General features: G+C 43.4%; 1 protein-coding gene across 2 annotated transcripts in view; it reads right to left on the bottom strand.

Moving 5' to 3' along the window:
• Positions 1-22,809, bottom strand: part of PDE6A (phosphodiesterase 6A) — a gene marked incomplete at both ends in the record, with an annotated part of 84,786 nt that overhangs the window by 43,919 nt on the left and 18,058 nt on the right. For both annotated transcript variants that reach the window (XM_080698206.1, XM_080698205.1), the window contains 2 exons: positions 2,726-2,790; positions 15,949-16,023. In XM_080698206.1, coding sequence (XP_080554332.1) covers positions 2,726-2,790; positions 15,949-16,023 — 140 coding nt within the window. The remainder of the gene's footprint in view (positions 1-2,725; positions 2,791-15,948; positions 16,024-22,809) is intronic.

Raw genomic sequence — 22,809 nt, forward strand, 5'->3', positions numbered from 1 at the left:
ATCTAGTTTGTCAATCTTTGTTATCTAACTGGAACATCTAGTTTCTTTAAAGAAATTTGGATTTAAACACAATTTTTACATTTACTTTCTATTTTAACTACCTGCTCTATGTTCTTTCCAAACTTTTATTTGGCCTCCCATTGGTTTGATTAACTATCTACCGGTTTGATTTGCTATTCAATTTTCCCCGCTGTTATTTTGGACAGCATATACTGTGGCACCCAGTAGGACTGCTTGTCAATATCCTGGGCACACGGTTGTGTTGCGTGCCCTATCCATTGGAAGTAAAGTATGGTCACGGGACTAGTTTTGGCCACTAAAACCTGAGTGGAAGTGACAGTGTCACCTTCAGATGGGCATTTTACACGCCTGTGTCTGTCTACCCATGTTCTCTCTTTTCTCTGGGGATGTTAGTCAGCCTTTCCAGGCTCAAAATGACAGTTGCCTTATCTGCTTAGTCCCCTGGCTGGCCGCAATCCTTGCATCATAATCCCAACCACACCCACTAATCGGCAGTGCAGCAGTGAGACAGACTCCCTCTGAAATTAAGGACGGCTTCCTCATACTGAGAATTAAAGCTCCGAATTGTTTTCATTTCTGAACTTCTGTTTCGGCACTTCCTCATACTGAGAGTAAAGGCTGAAGGGAAGGGCTGCCTCCACTGCCGGCCCGACTGACGCCAGGGAGGCCAAAGCTGACAGCTCTCTGGCTGTCTACATCTGTGTGTGTATATTTCCTGCCTTTTGCCCTCTTTGCGCCTCTTCTAGGAATTGTTTGCATCCCTGAATCTCCAGGAAGATGGTGATTTGAAACATAAAGTTACCACCATCTTCCCTCCCAGAGGGCTTTGAATAAAACCTATTTTCCTGCCAATTTGACTGGAGTGTTTGTGGAGCAGCAGGAACAGTGACAGTTCCTCCCTCCTGTAACAATACCTGCATGGTACAGTAGAACTTTGTTTTTTTCTATCACTAAGGTTGCAAGGACTCCTTACCAAAGCATAGCCTGATCTATTCTGGCAGACTAAAAATTTGTATTAGAAACAGAATGCTACATTTTAAAAAGCTTAACAAGGGTTACTTATGTGATGCTTGACAAGCAGTCTAAGGCATTGGGAGAAAGTGTGAGCTGTGTCATTTAAAAGGCAGATTATGAAGCTGGGTATGGTGGCACATGCGGGTAATCCAAGGCTGAGACAGGAGCATCATGGTTCAGGCCAGTCTCAGCAACATAGTGAAGCTCTTAGTAACTTAGTGAGACTCTGTTTCAGAGAAAAATAAATAAAATGGGCTGGTAGTGTAACTCAGAGCAGAATGCCCCTGGGTTCAATATATATATATATATTTGTATATGGTAATGAATTCTTGAAAAGGGGTTAAGATAGAATGGTTAAAGAGTGTGCATTTGAAAAGGTGTGTGCAAGAGAAGCTTAGAAAAGAATCAGAGGATCCGGCAAGCAGGATTGAAACTTGACAACTTCTCACCCTCAACTAGCAAAAGATAAATCTGAGGACTTGCTTATCAGAGTTACAAGGATCATTAGAATTTCTGTCCTGGTGACCAAATGGAATCCACATTCCTTCTATCCTTCCTTCCTTCCTTCCATCTTTTTCTTTCTTTCTTTCTCTTTTTTTTTTCAGAACTGGGGATTGAACCCAGGGGTATTCTACCTTCGAGCTACACCCCAACCCTATTTTCTATTCTTTATATGAAACGGTCTCAGTAAGTTGCAGAGGGCCTCACTAAGCGAATCCGCATTTCCTATCACACCCACTGTTTGAGGAGGGGGGCAGCACAGCCCAGTAAATCCCTGCAGGTGGATGGATCAAAATGCTCTGGGGAAGGAAACTGAGGTGTGACTGACACAGAGCCTGAGTGCAGCATCAAGGAGTCCTGGAGCCAGGAGAGGATTCAGATAAGAAGAAAACAAAGCTTTCTGAGAATGTTCTGCTGACCAAGAGTTTGAACCTATAATAAAAATATTTGCCACCATCCACTTTTTTTGTGTGTGTGGTACCAGGGTTCCTGGAAGCCCTTCTACCTCCGGGCTACACTCCCAGACCTAATTTATATTTTTTATTTTTGGAAACAGGGTCTCTTAAGCCAGTGAGGCTGGCTTCGAACCTGCGCCAATCCTCCTGTCTCCGCCTCCCAAGCGCAGGGATTACAAGCATGCGCCACCACGCCCAGCTCACTATCCACTCTTAAAGTGGTCTGTGAGTCCCAGGTACCTACAGGCAGCTTCTACAGAATTCTTTCCATTATCCTTGTTGATCACATTTGAAGAAGACATTGGAGAATAAACTTCCCTTGGAGGCTGAGTCACTTTCTTTGCTAGCTCCTTGCTTCTCTTTGGCCCGTTTCTTGGACCCCAGAAATAGCTCCACAGACAACATTGAAAAGCCCTGATCTGGTTCCACAGTCTCATTGTACAAGTGGAAAACTGAGGTCATCAAGGCCACTTATTAACACTGGCTGCGAGGCTGGGATTCAGAATGCCTGATTCGCAATCCAGTGTACTGCAGCGTTAATCAAGTGTCTCCCTTGTTGGGGCCCCATCGCTAGCCTTTGTCAGTCTCTGCTGCTCCACGCTGCCTCCTACTGCTGTCTCTGCCTCTAGCCACGGACTGGCTGCGTTGGGTTTGGTTACGTTCACCTTGGAATGAGCACCCTATGGACATTGATAATGCGCCTGCGATTCTGCATGTTTTGAGATGAAACTTACGGGATTACTTTGATGTCTTCTTTTCCATGCAGGATATAGTCAATGACCTTGTAAAAGTTAATTTCCTGGCAAAAGAGATAAAAAATATTATACATTAATAACATCAAGAGTGTGAGACAAACTGGGCGTGGTGGCACATGCTTGTAATCTCAGCATTTGGAAGGCTGAGACAGAAGAATCACAGTTTGCAGACAGCCTCAGCTGCTACTTAGTGAAACCCTTTGCAACTCAGTGAGACCCTGTTTCAAAATAAAGAATAAAACTTAGGGCCAGGGGTGTAGTTCAGAGGTAGAATGCCCCTGGGTTCCATTTTTAGTACAGAAAAAAAAATGTCAACAGATTTTTTTTTTTTTGCATTAGGTGTACCAGTATTGGGAATGGCTTGGGAAGATTTGAGAAAGCTCTGATTATTAATAGATATATTTCAAAAATAATTGTGTCAAAATGGCAAGACCTGGGGAAAGAAAGACTTGGTTGGTGTTGATTTCAGCCAGGAAGCAAACAGCTATTGAAACTTAAATTAACCTAGCTAAAGGTAATTAGCAAGTCTATAGGAGAGGGGAACTAGGACTTCCTCATCCTCGTTCTAAAGACAGGTTTACATAATAATTGGATAATCTAGCTAGGATGGGAGGAGGGGTTGACCTTCGTGAAAGGAGGCACCTTGCCAAGGAGGAACATACAGGGATGTCAGAATTATGTAAACAAGATGGAGGCCATGGGTGTAAAAGGTCTGGTCCACATGTTGTCTCTTTGGTGGGGCATTCACTTGAACCACCCCCCATGCCATTCAAGAATGGCATGGCATGGGGCTGCAACTGCCTTCTGTATTTCTATCTTTTTAATAAACTCCTTTAAATCTTCAGCAAGAGTCCAGGCTAATGTGTACTTATCCTTAGCTCAGGACAAGAACCCATGGTTTTTCTGTTTTTGTGGTTTTTTTGTGTGTGTTTTGAGGGAAATTGTGTCTGGAACCCTAACAGGGGTTCTCAGGGACAGTTTCCCCAAAACCATAACATAATTCTCAAACCGTAACATTAGGGATTGAACAGAGGCATTCTACCTTCAAGTTATACTCCTAACCCAATTTTATTTCTTATTTTGAAACCGGATCTCACTAAGTTGCAGAGTGACTCGCTAAGTTGCTGAGGCTGGCTTCGAACCTGTGATCCTTGTGTCTCAGCCTCCCAGGTACTGGGATTACAAGCGTGTACCTCCACACCTGGCTAAAAGAGACAGAATTTTAACAATAGTATAATCATGAGACAGATCTTGTTCTCTCTATAGATATATATTGTTAAGAACACAGATAAATTTATTACATGCCTAAGGCATGAAAGTATTAGACTCTCAGACCTTGTTCTGGACTGTCACCTGCCCTGGGGTTTTCGGGAAACGCCAAGCTTGCTCATACCTCCCTGTAAGAGTGGGTGTGCCTCACTGCTTCTACGGATCATTGTCCCTGGCTCCCTGAAGGATTCAGGGTGCTCTTCTGTAGAACCAGGTGATGGTGGTCAGGCAGGGAGGGGGCTAGGACCTGGGACTAGGAAAAGGGATGGGGAGTTTTCCTAGGGGATCTGGAAGTGGAGTACAAGGAGAAAATGACTGCTAAGAGTCTAAAAATAGCAAGGCTTGGCATCACAGTCAAGCCCATGCCGAGAAGGGCTCTATGGCCACCGCCCCTTTTCTTCTTCACACCTATCACCAGCTGCATTCTTTGCTATCTTATTTCTTCAAGACCTACCTTCCCAATAATACCTCAAGCCTGGAAACTAACTTTCCACCTCCTCTCTCCTCCTTGCATTTATGCCTCCCATTCTCTTAAAGTAGACCCGTTCAATTCTGGGACCCCTAGCATGCACCTGGGTATTGGCAGGTGGCTTCATTCCCCCAGCTCTGAAGGAAAAGTTCCATGATCTTAGCAGGCCCCTGCATGACCGGGTGCGTCGGGCAGGGTAGCATTATTTTACAAGTGGAAAACTTAGATGCAGAGGGAGAAAAGGACTTGGAGAAAGACAGTGAGCCACAACCAGGACCTTGGCCCTTGACCCCGGGTGCTCTTCTGGCGACATTGCTTAAGGTACTTAGCTTAAAATAGTACTGGACTATCCACATCACTCCCACCTAGCACAGGGCTCCTGAGTGTGGTACCTGGATGGGTGCCAGACTGCAAGCTGCTTGTTACCATTCCACACTGAGGTAACAATCTGTGGATTGGGAGTCACGGCTCAGCAACTTTTTAAAATGGCAATCTGACCAAGTTAGATTAGGTCTGTTGATGATGATTGTACTGGCGACTGAACCCAGGTACATTCTATCTCTAAGCTATACTCCCCCAGGCCTTTTTAATCTTTATATAATTAATTAATTTTGTGGTACTGGGGATTGAATTCAGGGGTATTTTACCTCCAAACTCTTTTATTCTTTATTTTGAAACAGGGTCTCGCTATGTTGCAGAGGACCTCACTAAATTGTTGAGGCTGACCCCAAACCTGTGAGACCCCAAACCTGGGATCCTCCTGTCTCAGCCTCCCAAGTACTGAGATTACAAGTGTGTGCCACCACGCCTGGCTGTCTCTGTTGTATTATGGATGCTCTCTGGTCCTCAGTTTTCCCAGCCATAAAGTCATACCAGTATCAACCTCTATCTCCAAAGCATAGAATCTAATCATATAAAGCTCTAATGGGAGCAGAGTTGGATACAAGGAGTTTGTTCAGCTCTCACGGTTCTTTTTATTTATTTATGGCAGTATTAGAGATGGAACCATGGAACCCAGGGGCATTCTCCCTTCAAACTACACCCCAGCCCTATTTCAGCCCTATTTTTTTTTATTATTTACTTTGAAACACGGTCTCATTGAATTGCAGAGGGCCTCACTAAGTAGATGAGGCTGTCCTTGAACTGCCATCCTCCTGCCTCAGCCTCTCAAATGCTGGGATGACAAGTGTGCGCCACCACGCCTGGCTCTCTCGGTTCTTTGACTCCCTTTACCGATCTCCTCCTCTCCTAGTATCTCCTGGTTCAGGCAGCTGCTGCCAACTCTACTGTTCTAAGGGCAACTGGAGGATTAAAAAAAAGATTTGATAATCTCTAAAGTCCTTGTAGGTAGGAGCCTAAGATTGTAGTTGAGTAGTTAGCAATATCTCTCCAGAATTAATCTGTGTGTGTGTGTGTGTGTGTGTGTGTGTGTGTGTGTGTGTGTACTGGGGATTGAACCCAGAGACATTCTACCTCTGAGCTATACCCTCAGCCCTATTTTATTTTTATTTTGAAACAGGGCCTCGCTAGATTGATGACAGCCTCACTACTTACTGAGGCTGTCCTTGAACCTGCAATCCTCCTGTCTCAGTCACCCAAATACTGAGATTACAGGTCTGCGCCACCACACCTGGCTCTCCAGGATTAAAATGCGTATTTCTTTGACTGAGTAATTACACATGCGATCATGGATCCTACAGATACGCTCTCCGGTATGGATAAAAGTGTTGTTTGTCCCTCCAGGGGTCTTGACCACACTGCTTTAAAAAGCCTGGAGACAACTCCATATCTGTCATATAGGAAAGTGGTTAAATAAAATTGAGTATGAAGCCAGGCATGGTGGCGCACACCTGTAATCCCAGCATTCGGGAGGCTGAGACAGGAGGATCGCGGTTCACGGACAGCCTCAGCTACTTAGTGAGGCCTTTGCAACTCAATGAGACCCTGATTCAAAATAAAGAATAAAAATGGGGCTGGGGTGTAGCTCGGAGGTAGAATACCCCTGGGTTCCATCCCTAGTACCACACACGCGCGCGCGCACACACACACACACACACACACACACACACACAGTAGGAATGCTCCTCAATTTATGATAGGGTTAAATCGCAATAAACCCATTGTCAGAGCCAGGCGAGGTGATGCACATTTGTAAATAGTACTATTTTCAGTTGGAAATAGTGTAAGTTGGAAATGCATTTAGTACTCCTACCAGCCTGGCTTGGCAGCACAGTGCCCGTGGTTCACCTCGTGGGTGTGTGGCTGGCTGGGAGCTACGCCTCACTACTGCTGCCTAGCATCTAGCCCAGGAAAAAATCCAAATTCCAAGGACAGTTTCAACTGAATGCATATCACTTTTTACCATCATCATAAAATAAAAATCTTGTAGCTGGGTGTGGTAGGGCACTGACAGGAGGATCACAGGTTCAAGGTTTCTTTCTTTCTTTTTCTTTTTTTTTTTTTTGGTGGTACTGGGGTTCCTGGAAGCCCTTCTACCTCCAGGCTACACTCCCAGACCTATTTTATATTTTTGAAACAAGGTCTCTTCCGCCAGCGAGGCTGGCTTCGAACCTGCGCGATCCTCCTGTCTCCGCCTCCCAAGCACGGGGATTACAAGCGTGCGCCATCACGCCCGGCAGGTTCAAGGTTTCTAAATAAAAAAATAAATAGGAGTGGGAGTGTATCTTGGAGGTACAATGCCCCTTGGTTCAATCTCACACAGACAGACAGACACGCACACACACACACACACACACACAAAGTAGAATAAATAAATAAAATTTAAGTCAAACAATGATGAACGGTGGACTGTCCATGCTGGAATCTGGGGAATGAAAACATACTTTATATGTTTTCAGTGAGAAAGTTGGGCCTGTGCTGAGAGTGAAAGTTGTCAAGTGAGTAGCAGGTTAGTGAGGAAAGCTAGACACAGCATAGAGTGGCATGGGCCAGGCATAGTAACATGCACCTGTAACCCTAGTGATAAGTTGGGTCCCTCCCCCGCATGATCTCGCAGCGAAACCCCAGAAGCCAGAAGCGGAGATATCGCGAGAATCCAGGTGCCTTGAGACTCCAAACATCGCGAGACTACAGATGTCGCGAGAGAATCGGCATGCCTATAAAACATCGGCGCCTCCAATCTGCCACGTGACTCAGCCGGCCTGTCAGGACTATGTGCAACTCTCCAGACGCGTGGCCCATCCCATGGCCGGCTGACTCCCCAGTGGGTACTAGGGTCGGGGCCTAATAAAACAGCGGTCTCTGATAACCTGGTTGGTATTTTTACCTCCCTCCTAAACCCCTTAGCTCTATTTTCAACTATTCACCTAGAATTTGGGAGGCTGAGACAGGAGGATCTCAACAGGTTTGAGGACAGCCTCAGTAAGTAGTGAGACTCTCATCAACCTAGTGAGACTGTTTCAAAAGAAAAAATAATAATGATAGAACTGGAGCTATAGCTTGGAGGTAGAATGCCCCTGGGTTCAATCCCCAGTAACACACACACACACAGTCACACATTTGCTGGGGGTGGTGGAATATGTATACTTCTGGATATCCACAGACATTTCTGGAAAGATGGATGGATAACTGTGGCTGCCTTGGCGAGGCTGACAAGGAGGAAGAAGAGTTTTAATTTGAATGATGTTAGGTTGTTTTTGTTTGTTTGTTTTTTGGTGGTACTGGGGTTCCTGGAAGCCCTTCTACCTCCAGGCTACACTCCCAGATCTATTTTTTTTTATACTTTTTTATTTAGAAACAGGGTCTCTTAAGCCAGAGAGGCTGGCTTCGAACCTGCGCGATCCTCCTGTCTCTGCCTACCAAGCGTGGGGATTACAAGCATGTGCCACCACGCCCGGCCTTGATGTGAGTTTTTCATTGTGCCCATGTATTACTTTTTCAATAAATATAAACAGATTTTTTAAAGAGTGTTTTTTTTTTTTTTTCCCCAGTGCTGGGGATGAAAGCTGCTCCACTGCAGAGCTATACCCCAGCCCAAAACATTTTAAAATAGTGAAGTTGTAACCTGTAAGTGAATCTAAAAAGCAAGGATGGTCACATTATCTTCTGAAAGTTTGGTGAAACTGTTTCCGCCCTGAGGAAAGGAGGACATGGAGTTCCGGAAGCTTCTTGGCCACTTCCCTTCTTGCCCTTGGGCCATCTGCGCTCAGCCTGGCTGCCAGGTATGTGCTCCACTCCCTGGCAAGCCCGAGGCTCCTGCTCCTGGCAGGCTGCCCTACCAGGAGTCACCACAAGACTCTCTAGAAAAAAATGGAAAATTTTGAAGCCCAAGGTAGAATCAATTGCTTTCAGAAAAAGCAACAAAAAGTCAGTATGCTTGTGGTAAAGAGGGCTTTTTCTACACGCTGAGCTTAGTCCGTTGCCTTCAAGGCCACATTCAGGTCTTAATCACTGCAGGCTGGAAAAGCAAAACCGGCCATCAAGAGCACCTTTGTTACTTTCACTCCGCAGCCTAACACTGTGACAGAGGACCTCTCAAGGAGCCACCCCATAGCTGTAGCCAAATCGTGGCGCATGAAAACATAGGTGTTCTTTGTTTGTTTTTTCTCCAGCAGTTTTAAAACTAGTACTTTTTTTCCCCCCTAGGAAGCCTAAATTGGCCTATTTATAACTTTTTTTTTTTGGAGGTACTAGAGATGGAAACCAGAGGCGTTCTACTATATTTTATTCTTTATTTTGGAGCTGGGTCTCACTAAATTGCAGAGGGCCTCACTAAGTAGCTGAGGCTGGCCTTGAACCTGCGATCCTCTTGTCTCAGCCTCCCAAGTATTGGGATTACAAGCATGCACCCCCACACCCGGCTTTTAACTTTTTAATAATTAAGACACATACATAGCTCAGCATGGCGGCACATGCCAGTAATTTCAGTACATAAGAGACTGATTCAGAAGGCTTACAGGTTGGAGGCCAGTCTCTGCCACTCAGTGAGGCTTTCACCAACTTAGTGACACCTGTTTCAAAGCAAAAATAAAATAGGGCTGAGGATACAGCTCAGAGGTAGAATGCCCCTGGGTTTTATCCCTAGTAACAAAAAAACCCATGTACATACCATTTTATTTTTAAAAGGAGACAAAGTAAGATATAGCTGCTATCATGGAATTTTAGACCTAAGTTTTGGGAAGGCTTATTGGTCAGAATCTTAAAATAAAAAAGAATGGGGCACATAAAGCATAAGAGTCAGGTTCGGAGGCAAACAGGACGATAAAAGGCATGGCAGCTTTGACAAGTACCAAAGAGAAAAGCACCCTGGGTTAGAATTTGTGCCAATGATTTGACCTTGGAATCTCAATGATCTCAACTGTCTAATGGGGAAAATAAGGAAATTTCCTTCATTAACTTGTTGAAAAGAATAAATGTCATAGCCCAGGTAATGTGTGTGGCAAATAGTGAGGCTCAAATGGGCTAGCCGTGGTTACACACGGGAGTGCCCGCTGTGCGCCCACGTGGGCGTGGCCTTGGTTACCACAGCTCTACGAGGTTGGTGAAGAAGGCGAGGCTTCTGGGAGTTCATTTCAGGCCGCACAACTAGCTGGTGGAGCGGGGGCTAGAATCCAGGCTTCCGCCCACATGGACTCACACATGTATGTGTTTCCCAGAAGATCCACCTCTGGCCGGTCCTATACGTCTGTGCCTGGTCCCAGCACAGGCCTATGCGTGTTGCTGTCTTGGCTGTGTCCTGGACCTGGAACTGACTTTGAGGATGAGCTCATGGATAACACGGAGTGTGTGGGAAAGCCAAGGGCCCGAGGGGTTATGTGGCCAGCCTCATCCCACAAACCCAAGGCCCCTGACTCCTAGACCAGGGCCTTTCCCATCACAGCCTTATGCGTCATCCTCTTGCAAGGACTAAGTGCTGGCTACCTGAGATGAGAAAGGCTTTTGGGATAAAAAGTCTTCTTATTTATATTTAATTTATAGTAAAGAAATTTTTTAGGGTCTGGGGATTGAACCCAGGGGCATTCTATCTCTAAGCTATATACCCCCAGCCTTTTTTTTTTTTTTGTGTGTGTGTGGTACTGAGATTGAATCCAGGGCATTCTGCCTCTGAGCTGCACCCCCAGCCCTATTTTTTATTTTTATTCTGAAACAGGATCTCACTAGATTGATGAGTGTCTCACTACTTTCTGAGGCTATCCTCCTATCCTCAAACCTGTAATCCTCCTATCTCAACCTCCCAAGTACTAGGATTAAAGATGCACACCATCACATCCAGCTATTTTTTGTTTTTTTTTGAAGCAGGGTCTCACTAGGTTATTGAGAGTCCCGCTACATCGCTGAAGCTATTCTCAAACTTGAGTCTGTCTCCCAAATCCTGAAATCACAGGTGCGTGCCACCACACCCTGCTGACAAAACTAACTTGAAAATAAGTTTACTTCTATTAAGTGTGTGTGTGTGTGTGTGTGTGTGTGTGTGTGTGTGTGTGTGTGTGTGTGTTACTAGGGATTGAACTCAGAGATATCCTACCTTGGAGCTATACCCCCAGCCCTATTTTATTTTTAATTTTGTAACAGGGTCTCAGCTGCTAATCATCTTGCTAAGTTGCTGAGGCTGGCTTCCAATCTGTGATCCTCCTGTCTCAGCCTCCCAAGTACTGAGATTACAGGCATGTGCCATTATGCTCAGCTTCTATTAACTTTTTTTTGTGTGTATGTGGTACAATGGATTCAACCCAGGGGCATTCTACGTCTGAGCTACACCCCAGCCCTATTTTTAACTCTTTATTTTGTAACAGGGTCTCACTAAGTTGTGGAGGGCCTCATTAAATAGCTGAGGCTGGCCATGGACCCACAATCCTCCTTTCTCAGCCTCCCAAGTACTAGAATTACAAGGTTGTGCCACCAAGCTGAGATTTCTATTAACTTTTTTTTTTTTTTTTTTTGCAGTACTAGGGATGGAACTCAGGGGCCTTCTATATCCAAGCTACACCCCAGCCCTATTTTTTACTCTTTATTTTGAAACAAAGTCTCACTGAGTTGCAAAGAGCCTCACTAAGTAGCTGAGACTGTCCTTGAACCGTGGTCCTCCTAGCTCAGCCTCCCAAATGCTGGGATTACAAGTGTGAGCCACCACACCCGGCTTCTATTAACTTTTTAAGGCTTACAGCAGATAAAAGTATTTTTTCTTCTATGCACAAAGATAAAAAAACCACATTTTTTCATAAGATATAAGCACGACCAATTTTACCATTGAGTAAAGGTAAAAATTGAGGTTCTTTACATTTTTAAACAATTATTCCAAAGTGGCATTTAGGATCTTCATTGTAGACTGCTGGGCTGCACTATGGCCAACCAGTGTAGGGTTGGGCTGGGTTTTGTTTCTCTTTCCTTCTCAATAGCCAATGCTCATGGCTGAAGTCCCGGAAATGTCCTGATGGGAAAGCAGGGATCTGTGGGGATTCCTCTACGGGTCTGCTCCTCAGGTGAGGAGGGGGAGAGGAAGCAAATGTCGCCATACTCATGTAGACTACTTAGTCATCAAGGTAAAAACATGATCAGATCCTCCTTGGTATTCCTTTCCCTAGAAGTCTACTCAGTGCTACAAAATGCTTCTGATTCTACTACAACCTTCCATAAACTGGGGTCCTTCTTTGTGACAGGGCTGTGACAGTTTTCAACATAGCTCTGAAGGAAGGTTAGCAAACCACGCCAAAAGGGCCACGCTCTCAATCAGCTCATGTTCCACCCTGCCTCTTTGTGAAATGCGATTTGTCCTTCTCTTGTTCTGCATTTAAAGAATTTTACTTTTTTCTGTGCCTCAGCAATGAAGAACATATTTCAATACATCCAGATTTTCCAGGACTGTCAGAATCTCTACAGCCCCCGTTTCCAAAGCCCTGCCCATCTTCAATTCCAAAACAGTACTTGCCCCTGCTTTGGCTGATCCCATCAAAGTATTACCTATTCATTTCTTCTTTTGGATGAGTTCCAAGCTGGAGAGGAACTCAGTGGGGGATGAATCCATTTTCATCACCGTAGGATATGTCAACTAACTTAAAATCTTTGATTTAGTTCAGTTTTCAAGTCTGCTGATCCAGCTACAACAGGACCAATCACATTCACTTTGTCCTCTGAAATGAACAGCTATACGACAGTTTCTGCTAATTCCTGAACATAGTTATATGCCTTTTCCCTTGTTAAAAGGGCAAAATACTCTGGGTGTGGTGACACACGCTTGTAAATCCCAGCATTCGGGAAGCTGAGACAGGATGATTGAGGTTTGCGGACAGCCTCACCCTACTACTTAGTGAGGCCCTTTGCAACTCTGCGAGACTCTGTTTTAAAATAAAGAATAAAAAATAGGGCCGGGGGTATAGCTCAGAGGTAGAATGCCCCTGGGTTTCATCCCCAGTACCGCAAAATAAAAAAAGGGGGGGGGGATACAAAAGCTGACTGCCCTATCTCTTGGGAGAGCCAACATGGGTTTGTGCAGGACTTCTCTCCTGTTTCTTTGGGGCATGCCATAAAATGCACCCCTGTTGTCTATCATAATGCAACCTTATTTAACCATCATCAGAAAGTAGTGCTGGAAGAGCTTCTATATGGAACTTCCTGTCACACAGTTGCAGTGACGCATTACTTGATTTAAAAGGTTCAGAGTCAATGTTGACTTTCTTTTCCTTTCCTTCCTCTGTTCAAGTTATCATGTGGTAAACAGCCAGAGCAGTTGGAAGTGCTTTGCTATAAAGCCCGAGTTCATGTACAGATGTATTGGCTCCCAAGACTGAAAGGCAGTTTGCTTGTGACTTAATGTTATATACAGTTCCAAAGCCACCTGCCACTTACTATTTTTGCTATTTGTGAAATCTGGTCTTTGGGAGAAATGGACAATGGGAGGAATAGACATTCTGTGAGCCATATCGTCTCTCCTCTCCTCTTTTCTCCTCTCCTCTCCTCTCCTCTCCTCTCCTCTCCTCTCCTCTCCTCTCCTCTCCTCTCTTCCCCTTCCTGGACACCATGAGATGAGCACATGCTTTCCCACACACTCCCTGCAATGATGTTCTGTCTTACCACATGCCCAGAAGCATGAGACCCAAGTGACCATGGGCTAAAGCCTCTGAAATTCCTCTGTGAGCCGGAATAAACCTTTCCTCCCTCAGGTTGATTTTCTAAAGTACTTGTCACAGATGGAGACAAGCCTGTGAGGCTTTGGCTAAGGTTATTTAGTCACTTGACAGGCTCTGGAAAGCCATTTGTGTGCCAGGCTCATGTGCCCTGTATCACTTCCACATCCCAAGCATAGCTTTTCAGCAGCTCAAAAGTGATTGTGCCCCATCTTTAGACTGAGGCTATTGCTGAGACCAGACATCACACCCTAAAATGCCTGGGGTGGAGGGCTGGGGGCTGGAAAGAAATGAAAGCATGGGGCCAAGGGTACGGGAGTTCTGAGTGATGGGACTGTGGTAAATTGGAGAGGTCAGGTCACATTCCAAGGACACAGCTGTACTCAACTCCAGTCAGATTTACCCTGTGGAATTGTGGGTCCAGCTTTGACTGAACTTCCATCTTTTCAAAATAAGCTGAGAATCCAAATATTTATGGGAATAACTGATATAATTAATATAAATTAATATATGTTTGCCATTAATAAATGTTGACATTTAATAAAATGTCAACATTTAATAATATTGATTATTAAGTGTTAGCCACCAATTCAATTTGTGTGTGTGTGTGTGTGTGTGTGTGTGTGTGTGTGTGCATGCACGTGCAAATGTGTGGTACTGGGGATTGAACCCAGGGCTGCACACATGCAAGGCAAGCACCCTACCACTGAGCTACATGCACAGATTTTGTGTGTGTGTGGTACTGGGGTTCCTGGAAACCCTTCTACCTCCAGGCTACACTCCCATACCTATATTTATATTTTTATTTGGAAACAGGGTCTCTTAAGCCAGCACGGCTGGCTTCGAGCCTGCGTGATCCTCCTGTCTCCACCTCCCAAGTGCGGGGATTACAAGCGTGCACCACCACGACTGGCACACAGATCTTTTTTTAAAAAAAACTTTTTGTTGGGGGGTTTAGATAGGATCTCACTAAATTTCCCTGGCTGACCTCAAACTTGCTATATTTCTGTCTCAGCCTCTAAAGTAGTTGGGACTATGGCTATGCACTACCACACCTGTGGCTTCAATTTTTCTTTTTTAAGAACAAACAAAGCCAGGCATGGTGGCACATGCTTGTAATCCCAGCATTTGGGAGGCTGAGACAGAGGATCAAGGTTCATGGACAGCCTCAGCTACTACTTAGGCCCTTTGCAACTTAGTGAGACCCTGTTTCAAAATAAAGAATAAAAAATAGGGCTGGGGGTATAGCTCAGAGGTAGAATGCCCCTGAGTTCCATCCCCAGTACCTTAAAAGAAAAAAGAACAAACAAAAAAAAATTTTTTTTTTGTGGTACTGGGGGTGGAACCCAGAAGCTTTCTACCTCCAGGCTATACTCCCAGACCTATTTTATATTTATTTGGAAACAGGGTCTCACTAAGTTGCTGAGAGCCTCACTAAGTATCTGAGGCTGGCTTTGAACCTATGCGATCCTCCTGTCTCAGCCTCCCAAGCGCAGGAATTACAAGCATGCGCCATCATGCCCAGCTTGAACAAACAAAATTTTAAACCTTTGCGACACAACAAAGATATCTACTGACTGGCATTCTGGCTATCAATTTGAACAGTCTAGATTATATATAAAAATTCATTCCCACTGGACGTGGTGGTGCACTCCTGTAATCCCAGTACTTGGGAGGCTGTGACAGGAAGATCGCAGGTATGAGAACAGCCTCAGCAATTTAGCGAAACTCTGTTTCAAAATTAAAAGAGCTGGGGGGTGTAGCTCAGAGGTCAAATGCCCTGGGTTCAATCCCCAGTACCACACACACACAACTTAACTAATTAATTAATTTAAAAATGGCTTTATATCTGTCTTTCTCTTTTTCTTATGGTATTGGGGATTGAACTCAGAGGCATTCAACCATTGAGCTACACCCCTAGTTCTATTTTTATTCTTTATTTTAAAACAGGGTCTCACTAAGTTGCCAAATGCCTAAATAGTTGAGGATAGCCACGAACCTGCAATTTTCCTGTCTCGGCCTCCCAAGTACTGGGATTACAAGTGTACACCACCACGCCCAGCTTGGTCCTTTCCATCTCTAAGATATCTGATTTCAGCTTCCTTGCTGGGTAAATCCTCCATCAGGTTTCCTGGCTGTCTGGAATTCTCAACTATGAAATGAGGATGTTGATTCTTGTTTGGTCTACAGTACCAGGTTACTGTGAAACTCCAGCAAATAAAAGTGTTTGGCAAATTGCAAAAAATTCTTATAAGTCAAGAGAGACAACCAAAGGAGATAGTATATATGTGTTAAAGAAATGTCATTCAGCAGAATCTACTGTGTCTTGCACTTGAACGTTATTAAACATTTGTCCATACTGAAAAGGCCAAAGAGAGACTTACCCTTCCATCCGGAGTCCTGGGACCAGTGTAGGGAGGAGCCTCGCCCATCAGAACTGGCCACACATCAAAAAATTCCTAGGAGTGAAAAAAATATAGCAATTACGTGTTTTGCATTTGAAACAAGACAGAGTTGTTTTTTTATTTTAAAGAAATCCAACCGAGATGAGTCCTCTATCATTGATATTTGGAAGGTGGTATTAGAAACAGATTAGAAACAGATTTTAGGCCAGGTGTGGTGGCTCATGCTCGTAATCCCTGCGCTTGGGAGGCAGAGACAGGAGGATAGCGCAGGTTCGAAGCCAGCTGTGCTGGCTTAAGAGACCCTGTTTCCAAAATAAATATATAAAAAAATAGGTCTGGGAGTGTAGCCCAGAGGTAGAAGGGTTCCATCCCCAGTACCACAAAAAAAAAAAAAAAACAGATTTTAGGGAAGCCACAAATAAAAACTCATGAACCCAGTACCACAAAAAAGTGTAAAATTATATACTCCTTAAAGCAAAATTTTGAGGAAAATAAAAATAAAGATCAGTAATTCTATTCTACAGCTCTATACATATTTTCGCTTAAGTACTTAAGGATTCAACTCCACGGTTGTAATTTCAGCATGTCTTTAATTGAAAGAATACGTAGAAATATTTTAATGCCCAGCAACAGGGGAAAGAGTAAATTAATTGTGGTATGTCCATTCTTCAAGGAAGTCAAATAAATTCTATGGACTACAGAACAAAGAGGATTTCCACTGCTGTTAATGGTGACTAGCTTGTTTCAGATCAACCCTCAAACTAGAATAATCACAAAATCCGGTCTGTGGGCAGTGTATATATAAACATGTATTCAAAGTAATTATGGAGCTACCAAACAGCAAGGACTTAATGAGCCAAGTTCCCAGGGGGAAAAAAAAGAAACCCAGAGATGTGAGCCTGACTTGTTTCAGCTTTCCCCTTTGACCCCCTGCTGAGACCAGAGTTGCTGTTAAGTAGGGAAGAGGCTGAGCAAGGCTCACTGAGGACTCCGAGGGCAAGGGCGAGATTGTAATGCAGGTCCTGCCAGGAGGAGGGACCCTGGAAAACATCCTGAGCTGGAGCCTACACCCCCTGCCAACTTTTATATCCCAGGAGTGATAATGAGCCAGAAGCGGACCTGCCCTCACAAAGACTGTACACCAGCTTCAAAGCAGCTTGACCTGATAGGATTAAGATGCTCTGTGCTCTTCACCCCTACTGCTTGCCAGAAGAAAATAATCCACCTTGGAGGAAAATAACATTGCCTTGAGCTTCAAATTATCCTCATAATTTTTCATACATATCTCTAATATTTCTTTTTTTCGTTCTTTCTTTCTTTCTTTCTTTCTTTATTTTTATTGGTGTACTGTATTCATACATCATAGTGGGATACAAACTTTTGTAGACATACATGCACACATCGCCCAGTCAGCCCCCACCCGATCCCCACCCTATTCTCTCCCCATCCCTCCCTCCCATGCTTGGCTTAGTGGTTGACATCTAGTATTTTAGCAATTTATCCAAAATTAAAAATGATAATCTCACATAACAGTTTCATTTGTCTGATACCAAGCTTTTGATGACTTAAAGATAACATTTCAATATTTCTTTTTACTTTCTTTCTTACCAGAGAATATTTTTTTTCTATTTTTTTAGGTAAAACTATCATATATTTATATATTTATTTTTCAGAAAAAAAAATCTATCCTAATATGGAATATGGACTCTAGATACCCAAAACGATCTTAAAAAAGAACAAAGCTAGAAGATATATATTTTCTGATTTCAAACCATATAAAGCTACAATAATTGAAACAGTGTAGTACTATTCTAAAGGCAGATATATAAACCATTGGAGTTAAATAAAAGCCTAGAGCTAAATTCTTCCCTATATTGTCAAGTTATTTTTGACAAGGTTTCCATGAACATTTGGTGGTGGAAATAATAATCTTTTAACTAAATATTGTTGAAACATAATAATTACATGGAAAAGAATAAAGTTGGATCCTTACCTAATCCCATATACAAATATTAACTCAAAATAGATAAAAGACCTAAATATAAATCTTAAGACTATAAACTTTTAGGAGAAAATCTGGGTCATAAAACCTCACAACATTGAAATTGGCAGTGATTTCTTGGATATGATTTCAGTGGCACAGGCAACAGAAGAGTATACAAACTCCCTAAAAAATAAAAAAAATATTGTATATCCAAAGACAATGTGAACAGAGTTAACAGTTACTAATAGAATGGGATAAAATATTTCCAAATGCTATATCTGAAGGTATATTAATATTCCAACTAGAAATCCTAAAAATTAACAACAATAAAGGCAAACAATACCATTTAGAGATAGGTAAAAGACTAACATAAGTAATGAATCTCCACAGATAACCAATCTTAGTTGACTGTTTGATGGAAACTCTTGTTTCTCTGGTTCTGGTGTGTGTTACCTATTTCTTCTTTGTAGTTAATCTCTTTGACTATTTTCTCTAGTGCTGGTTTTGAAGACATAAATTCCTTCAGTTTCTGTTTGTCATGGAAGCTTCTTATTTCTCCATCTAATTTGATAGAAAGTTTTGCTGGGTAGGAAATTTTTGGCTGGAAGTTGTTTTCTTTCAGAGTTTGGAATATGTTACTCCAAGCCCTTCTGGCTCTCATGACTTGGTTTGGGAAGTCTGGAGTGATTCTAATTGGTTTGCCTCTGAATGTCACTTGGCCCTTTGTTTTTGTTGCCTTTAAGAGTCTCTGCTTGGCTTCCACATTGGTCATTTTGACAATTATGTGGCGTGGGGATCCTCTTCTCCGATCCTGTCTAAAGGGAGTTCTATAAGTTTCCTGGACCTGTGTATCAACCTCTTGCTCTTTGTTTGGAAAATTTTCTGCTATTACTTCCTTGAAGAGATTGTTGATCCCTTTGGTATCACTTTCTTTTCCCTCCTCTATTCCAATTATTCTTAGGTTAGCTCTCTTAAAATGGGCCCATATTTCTTCAATATCAGATTCCTGCCGTCGGATATTTTTTCCTAGATTAGAAACTATGCGTTCATTTTTGGAATGATCATCTTCTAAGAGCGAGATTCTGTTCTCCATGTGGTCTAATCGGTTGTTTGTACTTTGAATTGAGGCCTTTACTTCATTAATTGCATCCTTTATCTCTTTTTGGCTCTCTCTGAGTTCTTTTCGAAGCACCTCTATTATTTCTACAGTTATTTTCTTGATTTGATCTTCTAGAAATCTCTGATTTTCAGTTTTATCGGGTTCTGATGTTGTGGGGTTGTGGGCATTCATTGCTCCAGTATTATTCCTCTTTCCCATGATTTAGGAAGTTTGTGCCTTCTCTGGGTTCTTCCCTTGGGTCACTATGACTTCACTTAAGGTGTTCTGGATCTCGAGTCTGTAGTATCTCAGACCCCACTACTCCTTTACTAGGTTGTATCACAGAGTCTCCGACCCAGAGAGTCGATAGAGGCTGCTTTAGACTGAGGGGGGTGCCAGGTTGCACGTTCTCCTATGGTGTGATATCTCTGCCACCGCCCCTCCCCCACTGGGTCAAGTCCCAGGGAGTACAGTACTGGGATTTCTCCTCTGTGGCCCGCAATTTGACTCACTGTTCTTGAGTACGCAGATGTAGCTGTACTGGATTCGGTGAATTCTCTGCTGCTGCTGCTGGTGGCAATATGGCGCCGCTGCTAAGCCCTCGGCCGTGAGGCTGGCGTATTACTTCTTGGTTTTGATTTCCACTCTGAATCCCTGCAGCGTGTGCCGAGCTCAGCCACTGGGAGCTTTAGATTTTACCTGCGGCGAGAAATCCTGCCTGGCTGTTCCGCAGCGGCTCACCTCGGCTTGCTGTAGCCGTTCGGTGAATTTGCCGCTGCCGCCGGCAATATGGCGCTGCTGCTGCGTCCTCGGATCTCCTCTGTGGCTCTGAGCTCTGTTCTCAGTCCGCTTTCTCTCTGGAGCCTGGTGACTTTTTTGTTTCTCTGGTGATGGTGTTTTCTGGCTATGAAAGGCGCTGATTTTGTGGTAATGGAGATTGGTTGTTAGCGGGGCTCTTAAGCCCCGCTTTTCTCGGTCACCATCTTCCTGGAAGTCTCTAATATTTCAACAAAAATAACCAGATATGTGAGAGATGAGAATTAACTGAAAAACCAGGAGGGGAATCAGATCATAGCAAGAGTCCCATAGAGAGATCTACTGTTACTATTGCTCTCAGACACAGACTGTAAAATAACTGAGATAAAATACAAAAGAGAAGGCTAGGGATGGAGCGCAGTGACAGAGTGCTCATCTAGCAAGCGGGAGGCCCTGGGTTTGATCCCCAGCACTGCAAAAGAGAGAAAGGGATGGGGATGGAAACTACAATAAAGAGAATAAAATGGGAATTCTAAAATTTAAAAACATTGAAGGGCTGGGATAAAGCTCAGTGGTGGAACATTTACTTAGCAGTGCCAGGCCCTGGGTTTAACCCACATCTCTCTGTCTCTCACACACACTTACACATGAAGGGAAAAGAAAAAGAAAAATGAAATAAAAAACAAGTTAAGCTGGGTGTGGTGGCGCATGCCTGTAATCTCAGTTTTTAAGATGTTGAGACAGGAGGATCACAGGTTTGAAGACAGCCTCAGTAGCTTGGTAAGGCCTTCAGCAGTTTAGAGACACCTTGTTTCAAACTAACAACAACAACAACAAAATTAAAACACATGTAATCCCAGTACTTGGGAGGCTGAGACAGTAAGATCACACAGGTTCAAAGCAAATGTATAGCAACTTAGTGAGATCCTGTGTCAAAATGGAAAAGAGGGAGAGATGGGGGGTGTAGCTCAGAGATAGAATGACTCTGGGTTCAATACCCAGTACCACACAAAATAATTAAAAATACCTGAAATTAAGAATTTAATCTAAGCCGGGCATGCTTATAATCCCAGCATTTGGGAGGCTGAGACAGGAGGATTGTAGTTTGTGGACAGCCTCAGCTACTTAGGCCCTTTGCAACTGAGTGAGACCCTGTTTCAAAATAAAGAATAAGAAATAGGGCAGGGGGTATAGCTTGGAGATTGAATGCCCCTGGATTCCATCCCCAGACCTGCAAAAAAATTAAAAAATAAGAATAAAGAAATATTGACAAACTGGACTGCATTATGATTCATAATTTATATTCATCAAAACAAAATATTAAGAGAGTGAAGCACAGGGTGGAAGAAAATATTTGCAATGTACATCCAGAACACCTGTGTTTGCGCACGCTTGTAATCCCAGCATTCAGAAGGCTGAGACCGGAGGATCACGGTTCGTGGACAGCCTCAACTACCTAGTGAGGCTCTTTGCAACTGGGTTCCTCAAAAAAAAAAATACCACAAATCAGTAAGATTAAAATAACATTGGCGGGAGTGGTGGTGCACGCTTGTAATCCCCTGTCTCAGCCTCCTGTCTCAGCCTCCCAAGCTACTATCCAAAAGTTCTAGGTAAATACCTAATAGAAATGGGTAAACTGAGCCAGGTGTGGTGGTATTTGGGAGGCTGAGATAGGAGGATGATCACAGATTCAAGGCTAGTGCATGATTTAACTTACCCACACACTGTTTCAAAATAAAAATCAACAACAACAAAAAAAATTTTTTTTTTTTGGCAGTACTGGGGGTGGAACCCAGAGGCTTTCTACCTCCGGAATATACTCTCAGATCCATTTTTTAATATTTTATTTGGAAACAGGGTCTCACTGAGTTGCTGAGAGCCTCACTAAGTTGCTGAGGCTGGCTTCAAACCTGTGATCCTCCTGTCTCAGCCTCCCAAGTACTGGGATTATAAGCATGTGCCACCACGCTTGGCTCAAGACCCTGTTTCAAAATAAAAAATAAAAAGCCGTGTATGGTGGCGCACGCTTGTAATCCCCGCGCTTGGGAGGCTGAGACAGGAGGATTGCATGGGATGGAACCCAGGGGTTTTCTACCTCCAGGCTACACTCTCAGGCCTATTTTATAATTTATTTGGAACCAGGATCTCGCTAAGTTGCTGAGGGCCTCACTAAGTAGCTGAGGCTGGCTTCGAACCTGTATGATCCTCCTGTCTCAGCCTCCCAAGCGCTGGGATTACAAGTACGTGTCACCACGCCCGGCTATTAATTCTGATAGTGATTATGCGGAGGTGTTCATCTTGTGAAAATTCACTGAACTATAATATACCTTTAATTAGCACTCACCATTAGTGCCCGCCAGCCCTAATTTATTTGTTGTTGTTGTTGTTGTTGTTGTTGTTTTGAAATAGGCTCTCAGTAAGTTGCAGAGTACCTTGCTAAATGGCTGGTGCGGATCCTCCTGTCTCAGCTTTGTAAGTACTAGGATTACACGCATGTGTTACCACACCCAGCTGACAGTCTGCATTTTTTACTTAATGTTTTATTAACATCTGTACAAGTTGGTATATACATAGATTTTTAAATAAACCATTATATTGAAGTAAAACATAGACACATAAAGGAGCATATAAAACAAAAATGGCAAGCCAGGCACAGTGGCACATGCTTGTAATCCCAGTACTTGGCAAACTGAGATAGGAGGATCTCAGATTCGCGGACAGCCTCGGTAACTTAGTGAGGTGTTCTGCGATTTAGTGGGACCCTGTTTTGAAAATAAAGAATAAAAAATAGGGCTGGAAATGAAGCTCAGAGATAAAATGCCCCTGGGTTCAATCCCCAGGACCACGGCGTTGGTGGGGGTGGGGGGAGAAAGAAAGAAAGAAAGAAAGAAAGAAAGAAAGAAAGAAAGAAAGAAAGAAAGAAAGAAAGAAGGAAGGTAGGTAGGTTGGCTCAAGAATTCTATACTTTCATTGGGATAAGAAATGATAAATCTATAAATGC

This window comes from Muscardinus avellanarius (genome assembly GCF_963383645.1).
Source record: "Muscardinus avellanarius genome assembly, chromosome: 7".
Taxonomy (NCBI): domain Eukaryota; kingdom Metazoa; phylum Chordata; class Mammalia; order Rodentia; family Gliridae; genus Muscardinus; species Muscardinus avellanarius.